At 37.9% G+C, this 20,887-nt stretch overlaps 1 protein-coding gene and 6 non-coding genes across 7 annotated transcripts; 5 read left to right on the top strand and 2 right to left on the bottom strand.

Annotated features, from left to right (window-relative positions):
- Positions 1 to 149: 149 nt before the first annotated feature.
- LOC133846614 (U2 spliceosomal RNA) lies at positions 150 to 344 on the bottom strand. Its single transcript, XR_009894955.1, has one exon. It is a non-coding gene; the product is annotated as a U2 spliceosomal RNA (small nuclear RNA).
- Positions 155 to 20,425, bottom strand: LOC133841893 (probable chitinase 10). Its single transcript, XM_062274733.1, has 9 exons — positions 20,084 to 20,425; positions 8,937 to 9,018; positions 5,531 to 6,036; positions 5,081 to 5,478; positions 3,852 to 4,410; positions 3,683 to 3,794; positions 2,441 to 3,411; positions 2,181 to 2,382; positions 155 to 1,651 (listed from the first exon to the last, which is right to left on the bottom strand). Exons 1-9 carry the CDS (start codon positions 20,084 to 20,086, stop codon positions 1,446 to 1,448), a joined length of 3,039 nt encoding a protein of 1,012 aa, XP_062130717.1. The 5' UTR covers positions 20,087 to 20,425; the 3' UTR covers positions 155 to 1,445.
- Positions 603 to 725, top strand: LOC133846619 (U5 spliceosomal RNA). The gene has a single exon (XR_009894960.1). It is a non-coding gene; the product is annotated as a U5 spliceosomal RNA (small nuclear RNA).
- On the top strand, positions 7,338 to 7,409 carry Trnac-gca (transfer RNA cysteine (anticodon GCA)). The gene has a single exon. It is a non-coding gene; the product is annotated as a tRNA-Cys (tRNA).
- Positions 7,584 to 7,655, top strand: Trnac-gca (transfer RNA cysteine (anticodon GCA)). The gene has a single exon. It is a non-coding gene; the product is annotated as a tRNA-Cys (tRNA).
- On the top strand, positions 8,118 to 8,189 carry Trnac-gca (transfer RNA cysteine (anticodon GCA)). Its single transcript has one exon. It is a non-coding gene; the product is annotated as a tRNA-Cys (tRNA).
- On the top strand, positions 8,818 to 8,889 carry Trnac-gca (transfer RNA cysteine (anticodon GCA)). The gene has a single exon. It is a non-coding gene; the product is annotated as a tRNA-Cys (tRNA).
- Positions 20,426 to 20,887: the final 462 nt, after the last annotated feature.

Here is a 20,887-nt window from a genome sequence, read left to right on the forward strand (position 1 = left end):
AATGGATGCTTGCTATGGATGAATGAAAGTTGGTAAATTTCGGTTTAATCTGTTATTCAGATTAGTAAAAAATCTGCTTAGGATATCTACAAGAAGATCATTCTAGTATTACCAACTGAATAATTTAAGATTGTTTTTCATATTTATTATTTAGTTGGGCCGAATCCTGGCGGTACTGCAATACCAGGCCAACCCGTGACAGAGGTGGAGCAAGCCCCTAGCACTCCGTCTATTTCCAAAAATCAGTTTAACATTTGTTGTCCTCCGATGGAGGATCTATCAGATGTTAAGCTGATAAGAACAGATACTACACTTTGATCTTAGCCATAAGGCCGAGAAGCGATAACTTGTAACAGCATAATGTCCCGTTAGTGGATGTTCGACAGCCAGAACCAATTGTGAATTGTAATACCAACAACTCTAAACTTATCTGACTCATGCGCAGTCTTGCAGAGAGAAAGCATAAATGGTGGTGGTTGTTTCCAGTGCACCCTGAAGTATGCAACAGAAAAGTACGTTATTTTTGCCCTATCATATGCTTGTAATTCGCAAGTAGTTCTAGTGGGTCAACAGTAGCATAGTTGCTTGAATGCATTAGGAAATTACTCTGGCTTCTCTTCAGTTGTCGAATAAATCTTTCGCCTTTTACTAAAGATTTCCGTGGAGAGGAGCACTCTAATGAGTCTAAAATAATTTTTGCTAGTGCCTGATTGCAAAATCGGGCCATTTGTTAATACATTTGAAAATTCTTGAAATTAATTATAAGAAGAAACATTTTAGTTATATTTTGTAGGTGTGTTTTATTTTAACTAAATAATTACAACGTATAATACAAATTTTATAGTTAAAACTTGAAAATGTACAACTTTCGTTTTAGAGCGGGGCAAATTTAGCATGAATTCGAATTAGTTTTTGTTCGTTATGTGTTTTGTGGTGTAATTTTGATAAACTTCTGGTCGTTTCTTATTGTGATTATCACAGTTTAATATATAAAAGATTCGCTCATTATTATATATCCTTTGTTTTGTTTTTTGTTTATAATAATTGTGTTTATCGAAACGGAAGGAAATGCGAAAGCTGTGTTCATTTTGTTTTTGTTTCTTGTTTTGTTTTCGTTTTTTGTTAGAGGAGGAGGCAACTACATAAAAGTTGTGCATTCACTTTTAGCTAAAACATAAAAACTACTTAAACGCTAAATATATGTTTAATTAAGCTTACATTTGTAGTACAAAAAATTCAGCTGATTTTGAGTATTTGTTTTTTGTCGAGTTAGTGTGGGCGGGAGGGGTTGGTTGGGGCAGCAATTTCAAAACTAAAACTAGGGCATCGTTTGTTTTTTTTTGTTTGTTGAATATTATATACTCTCTCGTACTCGTACTCGTATTAACAACTTGCAAATGGGAGCTTTACAAAAGAAGTGCCTAAGGACTTGCTACAGTCCATTCTTAGGCAGGCGCCTCCGTTGGTGCGTGGCAGCCCTCAACGTTTTCGGGCCAATCGCAGACATTCTCCTGGGGATTGAAGACCAGGTTGGCAGGACATGGCATATGGTGTTTGCGCTCACCCTCGCACATATAGTAATGTGTGCAGTCGGCCCAATCCTTGTGGTAGCTAATGTGACCATCCTCCTCTGCGCAGGTAACGTCATGAGCTGTGAATTAAAGAGGAGTTTTAATAGGTTTTCAATTTGCTATATAGAAAATAGTGTCCATATACGATCTTTCTTGTCTACATAATCTTTAAGATGAATACAGTAAAAATCTTTTGCACGCTCTAGAATGATTTATCTTTTTCTTAAAATAGGCCTCAGTTTTAGCAATTTTAACTTTAACCCCTTCATCAGCATAACTTTTTGCCAGCAAGCATCTTCTTAGGGGCAACGCATAGCCAATGGACTCTTGAGTCCATATCTGGATTACATTGTGTATTCAGAAGCTTACACTGTAACATATTTGTTGTTGATGGAATAATAGAGCTAAGTGAACATCTAAAAATGTTTTGAATTCATTTTCTGTTGAAAAGCAAAAGTAGCTTTACTTGTTTTTTGATTACTATTTTTCTGGCTATCGAAATGTCATTAAACTTTATATATATGTAGTTATCAGTATTAAGTATTTATCAATATAAATTATATCATTGACTTAATGAGAAATGTGTTAGTTAGTAAGCCAACTACTTACGATCCTTTGTCGTGTAAGCTCCACGTGGTCCATGCGACTCGTAGGGTCCATCGTATTCCAGCGCCACCTTGTAGTCCTTGAGTTCCTCACTGAGTGCATTTAGCAGTGGATACTTGCCACTGCCGCAGCGTCCAGAGAAATCATCCATATCAATAGACCACACCATAATGCCGCCAAAGCCTTGCTCCTTAAGCCATTCCGTCTGTAGCAGATAATAAAATTAGTTTTAATTCAGTTAAAGATTTATCAAATAAACTCACCTTTGTCTTGAGCGAACGTTCATCGTCGAAGCCCACCCACTGGTTGCCTCTGTAGGCGAAGGGCACCTGCTGCTCTGAATCCCACACCAATGTGGTGTTGTCTGCTGCCAGGAAAGTGCACACTTCGTAGTAGCTGAGGAAGCCAGCCTCGTTGGTAAACTTGCCCGTCTTGCCACCACCCGAAGATGGAGAACCAATGTCGAATTGCGTCTCATTGACCAGCTCAAAGCTGCGTCCATAGGTGGGCATGCCAATCAATAGCTTCTCCTTGGGTGCACCTTGTTTAACCCACTCGCGTGCGCTGTAATCCACAGTCAGTTTCTTTTGATAACCGGTGGCGGATTCCAAAGCAAACAGCGGCGAATTGTGGCCCACAGTGCGTTCCCATTGACCATGGAAATCATAGGTCATCACATTGATAAAGTCCAGATATTTGGAGATCTCGGGCACATCATAACCAGCAGCAATGGCTTCGAAGGAAGCGGGCACAGCAGCTGTGAGCAGGAGACGTGGCAGACCAGATGACTTGGCTTCGCCTTCGAAAGCCACACGCAATTCCTTGAGCAGATTCACATAGGCAACACGATCCTCGGCACCACGTGGATACTCCCAATCGACGTCCAAGCCATTGAATTTGTAATCACGCAGAAAATCGATGGCTTCGTAGACGAACTGATTCATGCGGAACACGTTCGAGGTAAGCTCCTTGAAGGGCGTGGAACCAAAGGCCCAACCGCCAATGGCCAGCAAGATTTGCAGATCAGGATTCGTGTCACGCAAGGCAATAACGCTCTCGTAGTTCTCGGGATCATCATCGGTAGCTTCAGCCAGCTTGTAATCCTGCAGCGTGGCAAAAGCGTAGACAATGTGTGTGCACAGTTTAGGATCAATGTTCTCCGGTTCGAACTTGCCAGCGCCGGGACGTTTAGCAGACCAGCTGGTCAGATAACAGAAGACCTGAGCGGGACGAGCTGTAGGAGTAAGAAAAAAAAATTACATTAGAAAATGGATTTATTCGTTTTAAAAGAGTTTTTAGAGCAATCCTTTCTATTGAATTTTCGGCTTCAGCAGACAAAAATTGACTGAGAAAGAGGTTTTCCTATTTTAATATAGGATTTCAAGAATTTTGGTATGGAAAAAGTCAACAGTTTCATACTTCAGTTAAGACAATTCGAGATTATCTCAGTTCTGACATTATTTCAGTTTAAATTTAGGGTTTCTATTTCTATTAAGTAAACTTACTGTTAGTATCCACAGCATTGGATCCACCCTTGATGCGTTGCTTCTTCTGCACATGTGGCTTGCGCACCTTGTTCAGAATCTCATCCACAGAAATCTTGATGGGTTCGGGTTTCTGCAATGGGGTGAAGGATTAAATTAAAGTTCCTACTCAGGTGTCAATTACACTCACCTCTTCTATATCCTCGAACGTAGCAGCCACAGCAGTCCAGTTGACATCCTTGGCTTCCTTGCCACGCGAAATGCCCAAGAGTTCCTCACGCATGGCTCCAATCAACGGATACTTGACATTTCCACCGCACACCTCACCCTTGAAGTCATCCATATCAATAGTCCAAACCATAGCACCGCCAAAGCCATTCGATTTGATCCAATGCATCTTGTTGCGAATCGCACGCTCATCATCGAAGCCAACCCACTGATCACCATCCACCAAGTAGGGCACCTTCATCTCCTCATCCCACACATAGACGGCACCATTGAGCAGCATCTCACAGATTTCGTAATAGGCCAGGAAACCGCTCTCCTTGGTGTAGACACCTTCGCGACCGCCGCCAGTTGCTGGTGCATTGGGTCCGTGCTTTTCGGTGTTGGCGAGGGTAAAACTACGTCCGTAGGTTGGCATGCCAATGATCAACTTCTCCTTGGGTGCGCCCATCTTGACCCACAGATTGGCAGCATTATCCACCGACAACTGTTTGCGCCATTCGGAGTCAGAGGAAGGAGCATAGCTGCAAGGAAAAAAGGAGAAATCAAAATAAAGGATAAATATTTTGAACGATTGAAATTAGAAACAAACATTTTTTTGCTAATATATTCAAATTGAATGTCTTATCTTTTAAATATAATAATGTAAGCAATTATTCACATTTAATTTATATTCAGTTACGTTAAGTGAAGAATTTGCACAATTCCATAGTTGTATCTTGAACCAACAGCCATTCACATATGCTTCAAAAAGTTCTAAAGTAATTATAGTAGAAGCAAAAAATATTTTCTCAAACTTATTTTCGAATAATCGAAAAATGAGAATTTAAGCTATTGAAATAATTGGAGTGAATCCTTATGTTTTGTTGTACAAATATTATTGAACTACATTTTTCTAATCAATAATTGGAGTGAATCTTTTTGTTTTGTTGTACATATATTATTTAACTGCATTTTTCTAATTAATGTTTCTCTAAAAGAATTCTGCCGAAATTATAAATGAACGCTATTTTAAATACAAAATAGTTTTAATGTGCCAGCGTCGACACAAAACTTTGAGAAAAAAAGTTATTTGCAATCTTTGGTATACCAATTTTAGAAATTAACATTTATAGGATTTTTTGAAATGTTGAACTCGCAATAGTTATAAGTAATAACTTTTTACTAATGATTAACCTAATCTCCTTTACTTACAGTGGAGCATTGTGTCCCGTTTCGCGTTCCCATTTGCCGTGGAAATCGTAGGCCATCAGATTGATAAAGTCCAGATAGCTGGCAATGGCAGGCACATCATAACCACCGCGCACATTGTCGGGACCCACGGGCACAGCAGCGGACAAAAGCAGACGAGGTTGCTTTAGTTCCTGAGCCTCAGCCTCGAAGGCTTCGCGCAATTCCTTCAGCAGCAGAACAAAGTTCTTCTTGTCATCGGAGCCCTTGGGGTATTCCCAATCCATGTCGAGACCATCGAAACCACGTTTACGCAGGAAGGGAATGGCGGAGTAGACAAAGGTCTGACGAGTGTAGCGAGTAGCTGACATATCCTTGAACTTCTGGGTGCCGAAGGACCAACCGCCAATAGCCAGCAAAATCTAGAGGAAAAACAATTAGTATAAAGAATTGAGAAATTAAATGTAAACTCACCTTCAGCTTGGGATTCGCCTTGCGCAGATTCATCATGCGTTCATAAAGTCCGGGTACATTGTCCTTGGTCTCATCGTTGGACTCGTAGGAACTCAGCTTACCCTTCTTCAGCCAGCCGAAGGCAAAGATAATGTGCGTGCAGAGATCAGCGGGAATATCCTCGGGCACAAACTTGCCAACCTTAACACGATACTGCGACCAGTTGGTGTAGTAACAGACGATCTTCGGTGTGCCATCATCCACTTTGGTCTTCTTGCCCTTCAGCGAAGATCCACTGGCAACAAGCGCAGCTCCTCCAGCAGCGGCTGCTGCTGCGGCAGCTGCACCTCCTCGCAGCTTCGACTTGGAGCGGAGACGAGTGCGAGCGACGCTGGTCGTGGAGGCGGGTTCCTGATCGATGCGCTTCTCGGCCACCGGCGATTCAGTTGCCTTCTTGGAGGTCAGCAAACTGCTGCGTGATGAGCTGGTAACTGTGCTTGGTCGTCGCATGCGCCGGCGCGTCTTGGCTGTAAAAAAAAAACAGAGAAGATTAATGAGTTGAAAAGATTAATTAGTTTGCAAGCTACATTAACTGTATCTGACTATGTTATACCCGGCACAATAGTTGTTACCACACTAAAGCGTATTTCGTAATACAATGTGTGAAGTGAGTCGATTTTCACATTATAAAATTGTTTATTGACTTTAAACTTGCGAGTTTATGTAGCAATCGTAATGAAGTTTTGAGGAAGCATTCCAAATATATTGTGTACTCCATAAAATTGGTTTTTGATTGACTTGCAATCGTGTTGACGTTTACAGGAAGCAATTATAACATCCTCTGCGACTTATAAAAGTGTGTCTTAATTAACACTGAAGTTTATGGTGCGATTGCAATGAAATTTTTGGAAAACCATTCGTGAAACGTTATAAATCTTGTCTACCAGCTTGTATGTTACCCAAATTTAAGCTTTTAATTGTTGATATATTACTTTCTTATGCTTTACTAGCCATATAAGTATACCTTTTTTGTATCGGGTATTATTAAGCTCAGCTCCGCCTACATCCGACATACTTGACCTTTGCTAACAACTCTTTAAGCTTGCTACTGCTGGTAAGCTGAACGTCAGCTGGCTTCAATCTACCGCTCATGATCATCAATCAAACGTAAAGCTATTCATGCAACCTCGAGAGATCACAATCTGAATCTCAATCGCAATCGTAATCACAATTGACTGTGTCGAGTGACAATTATTTAACATTAATGTTCGGTTTGTCATCTCCATCTTCTTCTTCAGTAGTTGTCTTAGCGACTTATGCTTGATTATTATCCAGGCCATTTATCTCCATGTCTCATTGGATTTATGCATTTATAAACGAAAAGTACCCCCCATATATGGTAGGTAGGTAGAAGAGTATCGATTCGAATTTTATTAATTCTGACAATCAGCCATAATGAAGACACCTAATGGATGTATCTGCGTAAGCATTCATTAATGGTACTCGCTCTTCGCTAAATACTTGGGCAATTAAAGTGGCCATTGCGCGGACCTGTTTAACGTGATATTAAAAATAATTATTAAATTTGTCCCCACCAACTGAAATAACAATGCGAATTTTATGGCAAATACTGTTTAACCGGTCTTCGTGGTTCGGGGTTCCCCTCTCCTCTTTGGTTCTCTTTGTTTCTCTCGGCGCATGCCCACACACAACAGTTCTTTTTGCACTTGTATGGGTGTCTTTGTTGTGGCGCTGCAAACAGTTTCTACTTTTAGCTTATGCTGGGGTGAGTGTTTTAAGTACGCGTTCGGTCGATGAAAACTCAACTGGGGATATAGCTCAGTGGTAGAGCATTCGACTGCAGATCGAGAGGTCCCCGGTTCAAACCCGGGTGTCCCCTTGGTAAACTTTTTTGCTCATTTTTATTCTGACAGACATTGCGAACGAGTTGCTTATCGCACTTTTTGTTGCATTACTCATGCTGATTTATCTGTACGGGTTGTAGTTATTCTCTTAAAATAGCTGTTTTGTTTTGCTTGTCGATTGTAGCTCCATTCTGTGGGGATCTACACATGGGGATATAGCTCAGTGGTAGAGCATTCGACTGCAGATCGAGAGGTCCCCGGTTCAAACCCGGGTGTCCCCTAGGTACAACTTTTTGATTATTTCGAAGCACTAATCAACTGAATAATGGATACAAGGAAGAAAGTAGGCTGAGGCTGTTGGTGGGTTTCTTCTTAACTAATAAAAGAAGGATTGTTATCAAATAAAACGAAACAACAATAAAAAACGTATTTTCAATAGTGTTTGCTTGCTTATCTTTGTATAATTTTACTTTCTGTTTTTTTTAATTTATTCTATTCTGGTAATTGTTTTTATTTGCGACATTGTACTATTATTATAATTTAATTTCCTCGCTTGTTTTGCACAGACTGCAACTTCGCTTTGTAATTACTTCTGTTGTTAAAATCTGTCTCCTGCCTGATGCATTTATTTTCAAGCATTGCATTATTTTTCTAGTAACCAGCCAAGGGTTAAATACTGCATTCAGAACAACTACACGCTTTGTGTACGCTTAAGTACTAGCTTAGGCAGCAAACGCAGGCATGGGGATATAGCTCAGTGGTAGAGCATTCGACTGCAGATCGAGAGGTCCCCGGTTCAAACCCGGGTGTCCCCTGATTTTTTTGCACATTATTTTTTTAAATTAAATTTTTTATTTTTTTATTGTAATGAGCATATTTTTGTAATTTCATATTATTGTATGGGCTACATATACGTGTAAATTATATTTTCTTTTCGCTGCTTAGCAAAAACAAACTCTTGCGCAGTCAAACCAAATACCACAGAAATGGTTTGCGCAATACTTTCGAATTAAATTAAACAAACAATTTATAAATTACGAAATACCTTTCGCATTTACTTTAAACTCGCAAACCGATCTCAAATCAAATGCCAAAACCCTTTCGTTGTTTATATAATACAATTGATTTTAAAATTACTTCGTCTGCCTAAGTGTTTTATTTTGGTGGTTTGGTAGATTTGACAAAGTACCACTGATAATGGCAAGTCATTTGGGAAACATGCTTTTGCTGTTACGTGATAATGTTGCAGATAAATGTAATCACGGTCTAGTGGCAACACAATAGTACAACAACTCTTTATCAACTTCCGCCTCTGCGCAAACGCCGACGAAGCACAAAAATAGTACGTAGGTGGTGCAGAGCAGAAGAATCGCCTACGAATCGAATGCTGTACTAGGAGATATTGTAGTTGTTCTTTGGTAAATTGCCAAGTCTTGCATAAGTGGGGATATAGCTCAGTGGTAGAGCATTCGACTGCAGATCGAGAGGTCCCCGGTTCAAACCCGGGTGTCCCCTAATTTTTTGCACTTTTTTAATTATTTTATTAACGGTTTTTTACTTACTTTGCGCGCTGTCTGTGGAGGGAGAGAGCAATACAACCAGCAGGCATATCACAAAGGCAATTCGCAGCAATCGCGGTGGCAACTGTAAAAGACAACGTGTAGAGAGCAATTAATCACAGTTATACAGTTGGATTTTTTTTGGTTTTTGTTTTGATGTGTAAGATATAAAATGATTTATGTGGGGGGCACGTCAAGTTTCGGCAAATTACGTGGCACTTGTTTCGAACACTGTCAGAAATGGTTTTTAATTTGTTGTCCGCCGTCCGCAGCAGAAGGTCAGAGTCAGAGCATGTTTTATTTTGTTTTATTTAGTTTTTTTTGCCGGGCCCTTCGGCCACTTTGGCCGCTCTCCACTCCAGTTTGTTCACACTGAACTGGCGCCCACAAAAATTACAAACAAAGCTGCAATGTTGATAATGACCAACTCTTGACATTGACCCAGTTCACGAGCCGGAGACGCTGCTGCTCCCCCAACCCTGCTGGCAAACAACAACAACAACAACAGACTCGATTGCCTCAACAACTAATTAAAATTGTATTTCACTCTTTTTGTTTTTTGTTTTAGTTTTGTTAATAATTATGCAAAAGTATGTTTTTCTTTTGTGTGCTGCATCTGAAGCAATTTTTTTTGGGTGACATCTTCAGTTTTGTATTTTTCTCTCTCTGTTTTTTTACAGTGGCAATGGCAACATCCACTCAAGCGACATCTTGACTTTGAACATTATTATTATTGCCACTTTTGGAGGGCTTAAAAGCCTACGCCATTCCCCATTCCCCATTCCCCCAATTCACATTTCAAATTACGAATTCCAATTTGTAATACACAAAAAAAAAAGAGACACTTGCAAAAGGCATTACCAATTCAATTGTCATGCTGATTTATGCACACACTTAGTAACAATAGCAACAGACTATCAAATAAAATTTAAGATAATAAAATGTTGCAATCAAAAATGAGAAACTGGTTAATTAGCTTGAATTAAAATTTCAAATAAATTAAGCTAAAGAAATGAAGACAATTGTCTAGTTTAATATGCGTCATATGCCAAAGCAAAAAATTCAACAATATTTCCATTGCGAAAGTTATTTTTAATAAGGCAACAATGTTGTTGTGTCGTGACAGCACAATTCGACTCATTTTCAGATTGTTGCTTTGCTTGTTTGATTGTTTGGTATTCAACGGGGCATTAGCATTTGGCAGCGTCATTAAGAACACCTTACACAACGCTCTTGACGTTTAACGTTTAACGTTTGATGGCCTTTCACAGACAGTTAGACTGCTTAATGCTTAGACAAAAAAGAAATGGCCAAAATTGGCACAAACGTGCGCCGTTTCGATAACGATCGTCGCAGCAACAAAAAGTTACAGTTACAGTTAGACGAAAATGTCACGCCTTCTTCTCTAGGTATTAAGTTGCGCATGCGACTTGGCTAAAAGTGTGTGCGCTGTGGTGGCCAAGGTCGCCGGGGATTGAAACAAATAACCTAAGTCTGTTTCAAATAACAACAATAATTTATTGCCCTGCCCTGCCATAAACACCCCGACAAGCCCATAAATCTCTCTCTCTCTCTCTCTCTTGGCGAGTATTCTGCGAACATTTCTCGGGCGCCTTTATTTGGGGTCTGTTAGATCTTTTGATCGAGATGTGGAAAAAGTGAAACTGGTTTATATAGACTTATCTACTATAATCTGCAAAAAAAACTGTATTCATTTAAATGTTTTTAAGCCAAGCCAAATTATGCATAAATTATACATTTTTTAATGCGCAGGCGCAAAACCAAAAGAAACCACAAAAAAAGGAAAAAACAACGAAAAAAAAGTTCCTTATTGACAGCGACCGGCAACAGCGAAGTCGAAGTCGAAGTCGCGACTGGACCAGACCAACTGGTTTATGCTCTTGGGGATTGGCAGCGCGGAGTGTGGCGCGGAAATGAATTGAGGTGAAAACATGCCTCTAAATGCCTTTCATTTTCTTTTATGCGAAAGCGAAAAGCGCCAAGAACTACAAGCTGCCTCCGCTTTTGGCTCTTTCTCACTACTATTTTTTTTCTTTGATTTTATTTCTTTGTAGCAAATCATTCAATAGGCGCAATCGAACAAATGTTTTTCTGTGGCGGTTACGTAAATTATTGTTTTGCCCATTTTCGGGGCAAAATATATATTGTCTAAGACCCCATTGCAAGTATCATTAGCTAAGTCCATTCGCTGGGGTGGATTTGAGTTTGCAATGCGAAAGACGTGTGTTTGGATTTGTTGATTACGACAGCACTAAATAAAAGTCAATAAATAAAAGAGAGAAACAGACAGAAAGACAGCGAAGTGATAGAGCTGCATTCCTGGCGCAAGATTTGTTATTTCTTTCAATTGTTTGCGCAAAAGCAGAAATACAAAAAATATAATTTGTTTACAGTGAAATCTTTGCAAGCCAACGTCAGCTGCTGTTGCTGCAGTCAGTCTTCAGTTTAACAGCTCATTTGAAATGCTGATAATTATGATCATTGGCAAGCGTGTAATCCTATGCTCAGACCAAACACTTAACCACATGGCGTTATCCGAGACGAGACTGAAAAATCTCTACGCAAGAAAGCGCAAAAATTGCAATTCATTTGCATAAAAAGTTATTTCTTCCACTTTTTACGATGATTGCTTTTTATGTTGTTATTTTTCTTTTCATTTTTCATTTCATTTCGATTTTTTTTTTTCAGTTATTTAAAAATTGCGTTTATTGAGCACTCTTTTCAACATGCGGCTCAAATTGCGCAAAAACTTGCATTAATCATGCTTCGTTGCGGTTCGCGTTCACGTTTGTCGCTTAAGTCTTTCGTTTTGTGCGCTATACAAATGCATTTGCGTTGCTGCGTTTTGCGCTGCTTTCAGTTGCTTTGCTTTGCTTGTTTGATGAATTTCGTATGAAATTTATTGAAATTTTCGTCGTCAACTGTCGTCGTCGTTGTCGTTGTCAGTTGTGTGCAGTTATATTTAATTAAGTTGAATGCCTTTTTGGCTTGACCGAAATTAAGCTCAAGGTGAGGCGTCGAAATAAAAATAAAAATATAAATACAACGAATAAAAAGCTGCTATAAAACTACTAAAAATGGAAAAAAAGAAAACCCGCTGCACGCGCGAGCTTAAAATATTAAGTTTTATACGTGTATGTAAAAGTATTAATTTAACGGCAGAAAAAAAATGATAAAATAAAAAGCCGCAGTCAGTCAGCGATTTTTTGTTTTTTTTTTTGTGGTTGAACTATGTTAATTTGGCTTTTATGAAAATGTGTGTTACATTTGAGCTGTGCCTTTTTATTGTCTTTTAAGGCGGCGTGCAGCGTGAGTTTCGTGCGCCTTACAATTTGAGTTAATTCGCTGGTTTAGCTTAGCGCACCTGTCCTGACCAGACGACCTTGCGCAATCCGGCCAAAGCCTCAATCGCTCAGTCTCAGTCTCCGATACAGACAGTAACAGAAACAAGTTTGGCGTGGTAACAACAAAAAGACAGCTAGACAGCTGGACAGCTGGACAACTGAACAGATATCGATGGTGAGTCAGGGCTCATTAAGTGCAGTTTGAAAACTGGTTCACTGACCAATTAGAATAATGCTAAAATTGCGCACCTCAAAGCTACAAAACTGGAGCCAACAATCGACTCGAATTACCACACATCTACACTCTCTGCGATGCTGTAAGTTTTGTGGCGTGGTTTGGTTTCTCGGTATCTCGGTTTCTGTTTTTGTTGGGTGTGGAACCGCTGTGCCAGTTACTTCCTGCTTGTAGCATAACCCTGAAACGGGCATTCACATCAGTTCCAGTTTGAGTATCAGCTGGAATATGCTTGGCCTGGACATGCTTGAACCTCATCGAGTTGGATTGTGGATCTCTCTCTCACTCTCTGTCTCTAGTGGGCCAAGCACGCAAAGCACCCAATAAAACTTTTCATACCCGCTAACCGTAGGGTGGAAGGGTATTATAACTGTGAGCCTCCAGCAAATCTATGCAACTGGCAGCAGCTTCGTAAAAATACCTAGATGTCGATAAACTAAATATAACCGATGGTATATTTTAGTAATTTTCGGTATATCAATTCGGTATATTGTAAATACGAACATCTAGATGTCGGTATATCAAATATAGCTATTTGTATATTTTAGTATTTTCGGTATATTCATTTGGTATATTTTTAGAATGAACACCTAAAAATCGATATACCATTGATATATTGTAGCATAGTAGCACTTTCGGCATATTTATTTGGTATATTTTGAGAATGAATACCTAGATGCCAATATACTAAATAGTCATTGGTATATCTTAGCATATTTCGGTGTATTAATTTGGTATATTTGTATAATGAACACTTAGATGTTAATATACTAAATACTGTCATGGGTATATTTTAGTATTTTCGGTATATTCATTTGGTATATTTTTAGAATGAAGACCTTGATGTCGGTATATAAAATATATACATTTATATATTTTTAGTATATTTAGTGTATTAATTTAGTATATTTTTAGAATGGTGAATGATGAAATGTCGATCTACCGAATATAGCTATCGGTATATTTTAGTATTTGATCGGTATTTTAATTTGGTATATTTTAGGAATATCGTTTAATTGAAAATATTTAACGGGTACCTCACAGTCGAGCATACTCGACTTATTTGTTCAAGATGGTTCGTATGAACACCTACTAAATATATACTCATTGGTATATTTTAATATGGTCTTATTGAAAATGGTTAGTGGGTATCTCACAGTCGAGCACACCCGACTTACTTATTCGAGATGCAACAACTGATTGGAAGACGCTCTTTAAATGCCTCAAACGTGCGTCGTTGCCGCAATGAATCAGCAATTAAGACAAAAACAAAAAAACAGAAAACAAAACAAATAACAAAATATCTCTCTATGGCCATTATTCTTTTGCCTGCAATGCCACATCTAACATAACACACATCCACATTCACATCCACATCTCAGAATGAAGCTGAGAATTAAACAGTTGACTGCACACAACTTCCGTTCCACTCATGATCTGTTGGCTGCTGATCTACAGTCGGCCATTTCCTACATTTAGCGATCTTGTTCATAATGTCAATAAAATTTATGTCCATTTGTTTGCCAGTCTGAGAAGAATCCACTCGAGAGTCTCAGCTTTAGCTTCAACTTCAGCTTCAGTGTGGCCTCGTCTAGAATTTGGCAATTTGTCAGTGTCACATTAATGTTAATACCTGTCTTTTTTTGGCTGTTGTTGGTAGTGGGGGCGGTATCATTACCACTCTAGCGGCAAATACTTGAGCTGGCGCAACAAAAGACTTAAGCGACAAACAGCGCCACACTAATTGCAGCTAACGGCCTGGAAAACTTACAGCGCATAACGCCCCCAAAAAAAAGACCGAAATGCACTTCAAGTTTACTTTTGTTTTACCAAGACTTTCTATATTAATTTACCATCAATAATGACAAATAGCAATGTTTTCGACTGCGCATTTTAAAGTTTATCTTTAAACAAATTCACATAAATAAACGAAAACATTCGATATTTACGTTCAATCACTTGCAGAAATTTAGATTATTTTAGTTGGAATTCTCTGTGAAAAGCAGTTCAAATTATGGAGAACATTCCATTTTAGTTTAGGTTATATTTGAGCAAATTTCAGCACTTTTGTTAGAGTGGATTTATTTAAAATATTAAGTGATTTGTCTTTTATATGTATATATGAAGAGAGAATACTGTTATAAACATTCTATTTTAATTTAGGATCAATTCTAGCGAATTAAATTCATCATAGTGCAGCTGATTTATTTAAAATTTTAAATGAATCTGTCTTTAAGCAAAGCCAGCTTAAATTAACAAGAACATTCTATGTTAATTTAGCATATATTATAGCAAACAACTGAGCATTGTATGGTACAGTTAATTTGATTCAAATTTTAACTAATTTAAGCAAAAACTGATCTAATTATAGAAGACATGAATTTTTACTAGCAATAAAAAAATGTCAGAAGCGAACTTTAAGAAAAATTTAAAGCGAACTTTAAGGCATTTGAAAATGCAGTTTATAAGTTAATATTTAAAAAATTTTGTCTTTTGTAAGTAAAAGTAGTGTATTAAATAAAATATATTTAAGGCTACCAGATATTTATTTATAAAACTGCAGTACACTATCAAAGAGCAGTTTATTTAGTAAAAGTTTTAACGGAATTTATCTTTAAGCAAAAGAAGCGTAAATTAACGAGAACATTCTGGAATAATTTAACATATATTTCAAATAATAGCAATACTTTTTAAACTGCGGTTTATTTACACATTATTCTAGCTACATTTTCATTAAGGCAAAAATTCAGTTAGTTATTGAAATTTTGCAGTTTTGTCAGAAACCAAAATATATCAATGGAATGTTGAGTGCTGATCAATTGCAGTTTAAACAAAAATGAAAGTATTTCTTGGATATGTTTAATCATTTTAAGATAAATTTTATGAAACATAATTTTAGGTGACACATTTTTTAATTCATTCCTTTTTATTATCATTTTATTAAATTTATACAGTATAAATTGCTAAAAATTTGCCACTTTCATTAGAAATTAAAGCACAGGGCATGCATGAACAGATTTGTTTGGCTCGCTTCAGCCTCAAGTTGCAGCTTTGGGCCTCGTTATGGGATGTCATTTTGTTTCTGGTTTCACATGCATATTTTGTTGTGATTTTTGTTTTGTTTTTGTTGTATGTTGATGGGAGAGGCGTGCGCCCAAAAGGCAGCTCTAACAAAAACAAAAACAATAAGGAACTGAGCCATGGCCCGGACATTATGTCATAACTAAGTATCTGTTGTGTGAGTATATGCAACAGCAGCAGCAACAGCAACAACAGCAGCCGCCTCCTTACGTAAAACGTATGCGCTTTTATTAATAAACAAAACGACAAAGAAACCAAAAAGATACAAAAAAAAGGCAACGTTCAAACAAAGCGCATCAAAGTGAAATTTGTGTTATTTGCAAGTTAATACCATGTTTAGTTTGTTTTGTGTGTTGTCTGTCTGTCTGTCTGTTTGTGTGTCTTTTCGAATCGTTTGCTTTCTTTAGTACGAGTAACTAGTATATTCCACAGTCCATTGTTCAACTTTAACCTTTTCCGCCGCCAACAGCCAACAAAAACAAGTTTTGTGCGCATCGTTAAATTAAACAATCCAAATTCAAGTATATCTTAATGTTATTTTCTTATTTTGTTGTCTTATTTACATTTCTGTATTTGTGCACACAGCAAAGATATTCAAATGACGTCTCGCCTCGAGGCTGGCGAGTTTATAGAGCGAGTTTATGGCCTAGACAGCCCAAACGGTATTAAGTCAAACATTTTTATTGGCATTGTCGCATGAATTTATGTCTAAACGTCGTCGTCGCCGTCTTCGTCTTGGCCATCGGCCATTTAAACGGAAGGGCTAAATGAAAACAAATTACCAACACAGTTAATTAGTTTAATTATGAAGAGCGAAAAAAAAAGAAGAAAAAAAACTTTATATATAACGACGATAAATAAAAAGTTGCCAAACTACGCAAACAGATAATACACAAAAGTTGTGTTGTGCAACTGTTTGAAAGTTTTTTGATAGAGCTCAAGATATATCAAATACAGATTCAAGTTTGCTCGTTCGTATATTTTCATTAGCAGCATTTAGCATTTTGGTGTTCATGATATTTTGACTGATAATGATTTGCAGGCTTTTGGCATTTTGTTGTTGTCTTTTTGTTGCTTTTTTTTTTGCTTTGTCGATTATGTTGTATCGCTTGTGACCTGAGGGCCAAAAGCAACTCTTATACATCAACTCGATTAAATACTTTATATAATACACTTCGATAAATGAGTGTTGAATTTTGATTGAGCTTTTTGGGTTGTCGACTCGTTTGTCCATTGTTTTGCGGCCACAAAATGATTGATATATTTGTGACCATAATGTCAGCCACATAATTGGCCTTAGCTTGACATTGAACACACTCTTTTAAAGTGTGAAGTAATTATGCGACACATTCCTTTACTTATTTAAATGTTCAAACAAAACGTGTTGCGCCGCTTTTGTTTGCTTTGCGCTTAGGCCGCGAACTTCCTGCTTGAGTCTTAGACCCCTCTCTAAAATAAAAAAAAGAGTCAACAAATCAACCAAATGCCATTTGGTGTAGCATAGCATTTAGTGTAGTCCCCTTTGGGCCAGTTCAATAACCAATTGATGCATGCAAATACCATTTTTTTAACGTACATTTTCAAATCAGCATAAAAGTGAATTGCAAGCTTCATTTGTCTTTTACGATTGTGTGTGTGTGTGTGTGTGTGTGTGTGTGTGTGTGTGTGTGTGTGTGTATTGTTTAAAGTGCGGCACTGACAATTGAGCTACCCACTCAGCATCAGCCCCCAGCTCGACACTCAACTGCAGCTGCACAACTGACGCTGACGCTGACGCTGAAGTTTGTAGTTTGTAGTTTGTAGTTCGCCTGTCAGGGCTAGGCCAAAGTAATTGTGACTCGCATATTTCAGTTGATGAAAAAAACAAGTCAGAAATTTACTGTCGAGTATGCTCGACTGTAAGATACTTGCTACCCAGCTTTCAATATAAGCAAAATGGTGGGGTATTATAGTAAAAATATACCAAATTACGTAAATTACTCTACAAATATATCAAACTTAAAAATAGTAAGACATACCAAAGGCTAAAACATGGTGGTATTACTCTAAAAATATACTAAACTAATATGCAGAAACAATACAAAAATATACCGAAGGCTTAATCAGTTCGGTATTTAATATCGAAAACATACTAAAATAAAACCAAAATCTATATTTGGTATATCGATATAGTACCACAATCAAAAAAAGATTATTTTTATTAATATACCAAATCAATATTCCGAAAAAATACTAAAATATACTGAGTAGTAGTTTGGTAGTTCTATATTCAAAGAAGATTATTTTATAAATACACCAAATCAATATACTAAGAAAATACAAAAAAATATACTGAAAACTAAATTTAGTATGTCGGTATAATACTACATTCAAAGAAGAAGATGCTTGCAGGCACAAACCTTCTACCCTACGGGTAGTGGTTATTAAAAAACTGAAAATCAAGCAAGAGCAAGCATTCGACAAACAGTCGACATAATAATACACTATATTAAAATGCATTTGCTAACGCTTAAACGCAATTATTGCACAAGCTGATTGACTGTGAAGTGATTACAACTAATAATTGCGCTTTTAAACGAACTATTTAATGATAAACAATCTCATATTTTTATTGAATTGTAATGCGAGTAAATATGTTTAATAACCACATAAATTAAGTTTATGCAACTACAATACTTAAGAAACGCATTGTTAGTGTATTTAATCGAGTTGATGTTGAGACATCTTTAAGTACTTTTATTTATTTATTTCATGAATCACGTTGCAGCCTCCTTTTGGTTTCCTTTCATTTCAAGGGTTCAACTTAAGAAACCGCTGACATTTCATACATGCAAAAAACGTACTCGCATATGGCTTCCCTTTTTTTTTTTGCCACACACACATTACGCATACGCCGAGTTGGCACGTTGCCAACTTCCGACAGCAAAAAAAAAGTTTGTTGTAGAGTTTTTATAGTTTTCATTTTATTTTTTTTTATTTTGGGAGAAAGTCTGTCTCCCGTGCAGTGTGCAATTATAATAACGTTATCTGTATGTATGTGTGTGAGTATACTATTAACTTTTTTTTTTTAATTTTTGGTTTGTAAAATGTGTGTAAACACAAGCCGGGCTCTGCTGAGTCGTTATTTGAATTGTTTGTTTCACAAACAAATTCTGTGTGAGTGCTGTGCTGTGTGCTGTGTGCAAGTGTTCATTCAATTGTCAAGCTTCAAGCGTCAAATGAAAGTGAGAGTTACAACAACAACAACAATGTGAAAATACACAAAATACAAAAACTGCTGCACATGTCAGTCACGGCTGTCAATAGCGCGTGGTCTGATTGGTTTCAGGGGGCGGTGTAAAAGAGGGGGGCGGAACGCATTTGGCTAATTAGACAAAGACTAGGAAAGTGCTCCATAAACAATAGCTTACTAACAATGAATGAATGGCTTTAACTTATTTTTTTGGGGCTGAAGCAAAGCCTTTTAACTTGTTTTTTTTATTTGTGTTTTTCGAAGCTAAATCTGAGCCTCTGTCGTTTTTCCACATGTTTCGGCGTCTGGCGACTCGTTTCGAGTGTTTCAAACCTAATTTTTGCGGGTTTTTCAATTTTACGAGACCAGTTTTGGGCCGCTTGGCCAATGATTTGCCAATCGACGACGTCTGACTGGCAGCAGTTGTAGGTATTTGTTTTTTTTTGTTGCTCTTTTTAAGTTTTTCCTTCATTTTATTTGTGTGTTGTGGTTTGTTTTTTGTGTTGTTTGCAAATATTAATTGTTGTAAAAGAGAAACACACACACACACCTCAACACAGACACGCATAGACAAAAAACTAGTTATTGTTTGCGACTGCGACTTTTACTTGACTGTGCCAAATTGAGGCGTGGCCAGTTACTCTTAACTGCAGCTACTGCTGCTGCTGCTGTTGCTGCTGTTGGCGTGCTGTTGGCCATAATGGAAAAATGTGGAATAATGGAAAATCGCTTGGCCAAGGAAGTAAAAGCGCATTTTAACCAAAAATGAAAAGCGAAACTGAATAGCTAGAAACTACTTTATGCTGTTGGCAATTCGTTCACAATTTGTTGTATACACATTAAAAATTTTTATTTGTTTTTGTTGCTGTTGCTGTATTTTATAGCCATTGTCTTTTGACAGGTTTGCCTTCAACTTCGCTCTGGCAGTCAGCACAGAACCCGTAATCGCAGTCACTATTCTTATAAGCCAGCCAAGCCAAGCAGCCACAAGCCAGTAGCCAAGTCTATCTGTCAGTCTGTCCGTCCGTCCGTCCGTCTGTTCGTCCGTCTGTCTGTCCGTTCTCCAGTTTGGTTTAACATTCATTTTTCCATTCGCTGACTTTCAATATTCATACTTAGTTACGAGTGTATTCGTTGTGTTTTGCCATGCTTCTTGTCACACTCCGTAGTAAATATGATAATTTTTTTTTATTTTTTTGTGTTTTTTTTTCTTGTGACACACTTCTGTTGCACTCACCATTTTTCAAACTCAGCTAACGAACGTCGCACACACTTATCCAGAATATTGTGTGTTTTGTTCAAATTGTTTAAACAATTGTTGAATTATTGATTTCTTATTTTGTTCACTTCACAGGTTTTGTTTTTGGTTTTGTTTTCGAGGAGCCTTTTTGGGGAGGCCTTTAATGCGCGTCGCGCACGCGCTGCCAATAAAACACGCAAGAAATTCTATCAAAAAATCGAAATTCCAAATTCAACTCCTGCCGCACAGAGTAAAAAGTGCTTTGCCAACTTTATTGTTGTTTGTTTGTAACCGTTACTCGAACTGCGAACTCGCACGTTGGACTGAAAAACTGAAACTGATTTGTGCGCAGTCGCGACCAGCTGCCAAGACAACGACCAAGACGATAGCAGAAAAACGCGTCGACGTCGTCGTCGTCGTCGTCGTCGCCGTTGTCGTCTGGCTCAAAAAGTAAACGGCAAAATTGAGTGAAGCTTGGCTCTGAGCGCATGCCGTTGTCTCCCTCCCTCTTTCACTCCCCCACTCCACCTGGTTGTGTTTTTGAGTGCTTCGTGTCGGGGCCACGTCCGAGCGTGCGCCATATACGTACGAATATAACCGCAACATAAAAACAACAAGCAACGAAAAGAGCAGCAACAACAACTACAAAAACTGTTGTTTCGTGTGAGCTGCATGGAAAATTTAATTTTTGCTGCGTCGCTTTTGTGCCGTTCTTTCGCGTCACTCAAAACACACACAGCACACTGTTAAGTTAGCAGCGACAACTGTTAACGGAGCTACACGACTGTTAACAGAGCTACA

Source organism: Drosophila sulfurigaster, chromosome 3 (genome assembly GCF_023558435.1).
Source record: "Drosophila sulfurigaster albostrigata strain 15112-1811.04 chromosome 3, ASM2355843v2, whole genome shotgun sequence".
NCBI classification, from domain to species: domain Eukaryota; kingdom Metazoa; phylum Arthropoda; class Insecta; order Diptera; family Drosophilidae; genus Drosophila; species Drosophila sulfurigaster.

Bases quoted from the DNA above. Each gene is read 5' to 3' on its own strand.
- LOC133841893 (XM_062274733.1), bottom strand. The intron at 6,037-8,936 runs GTAAGTAAAAAA...TTTTTTTTACAG, and splicing joins CTCCACAGACAGCGCGCAAA to CCAAGACGCGCCGGCGCATG. The intron at 3,412-3,682 runs GTAAGTTTACTT...TTACTCCTACAG, and splicing joins CAATGCTGTGGATACTAACA to CTCGTCCCGCTCAGGTCTTC.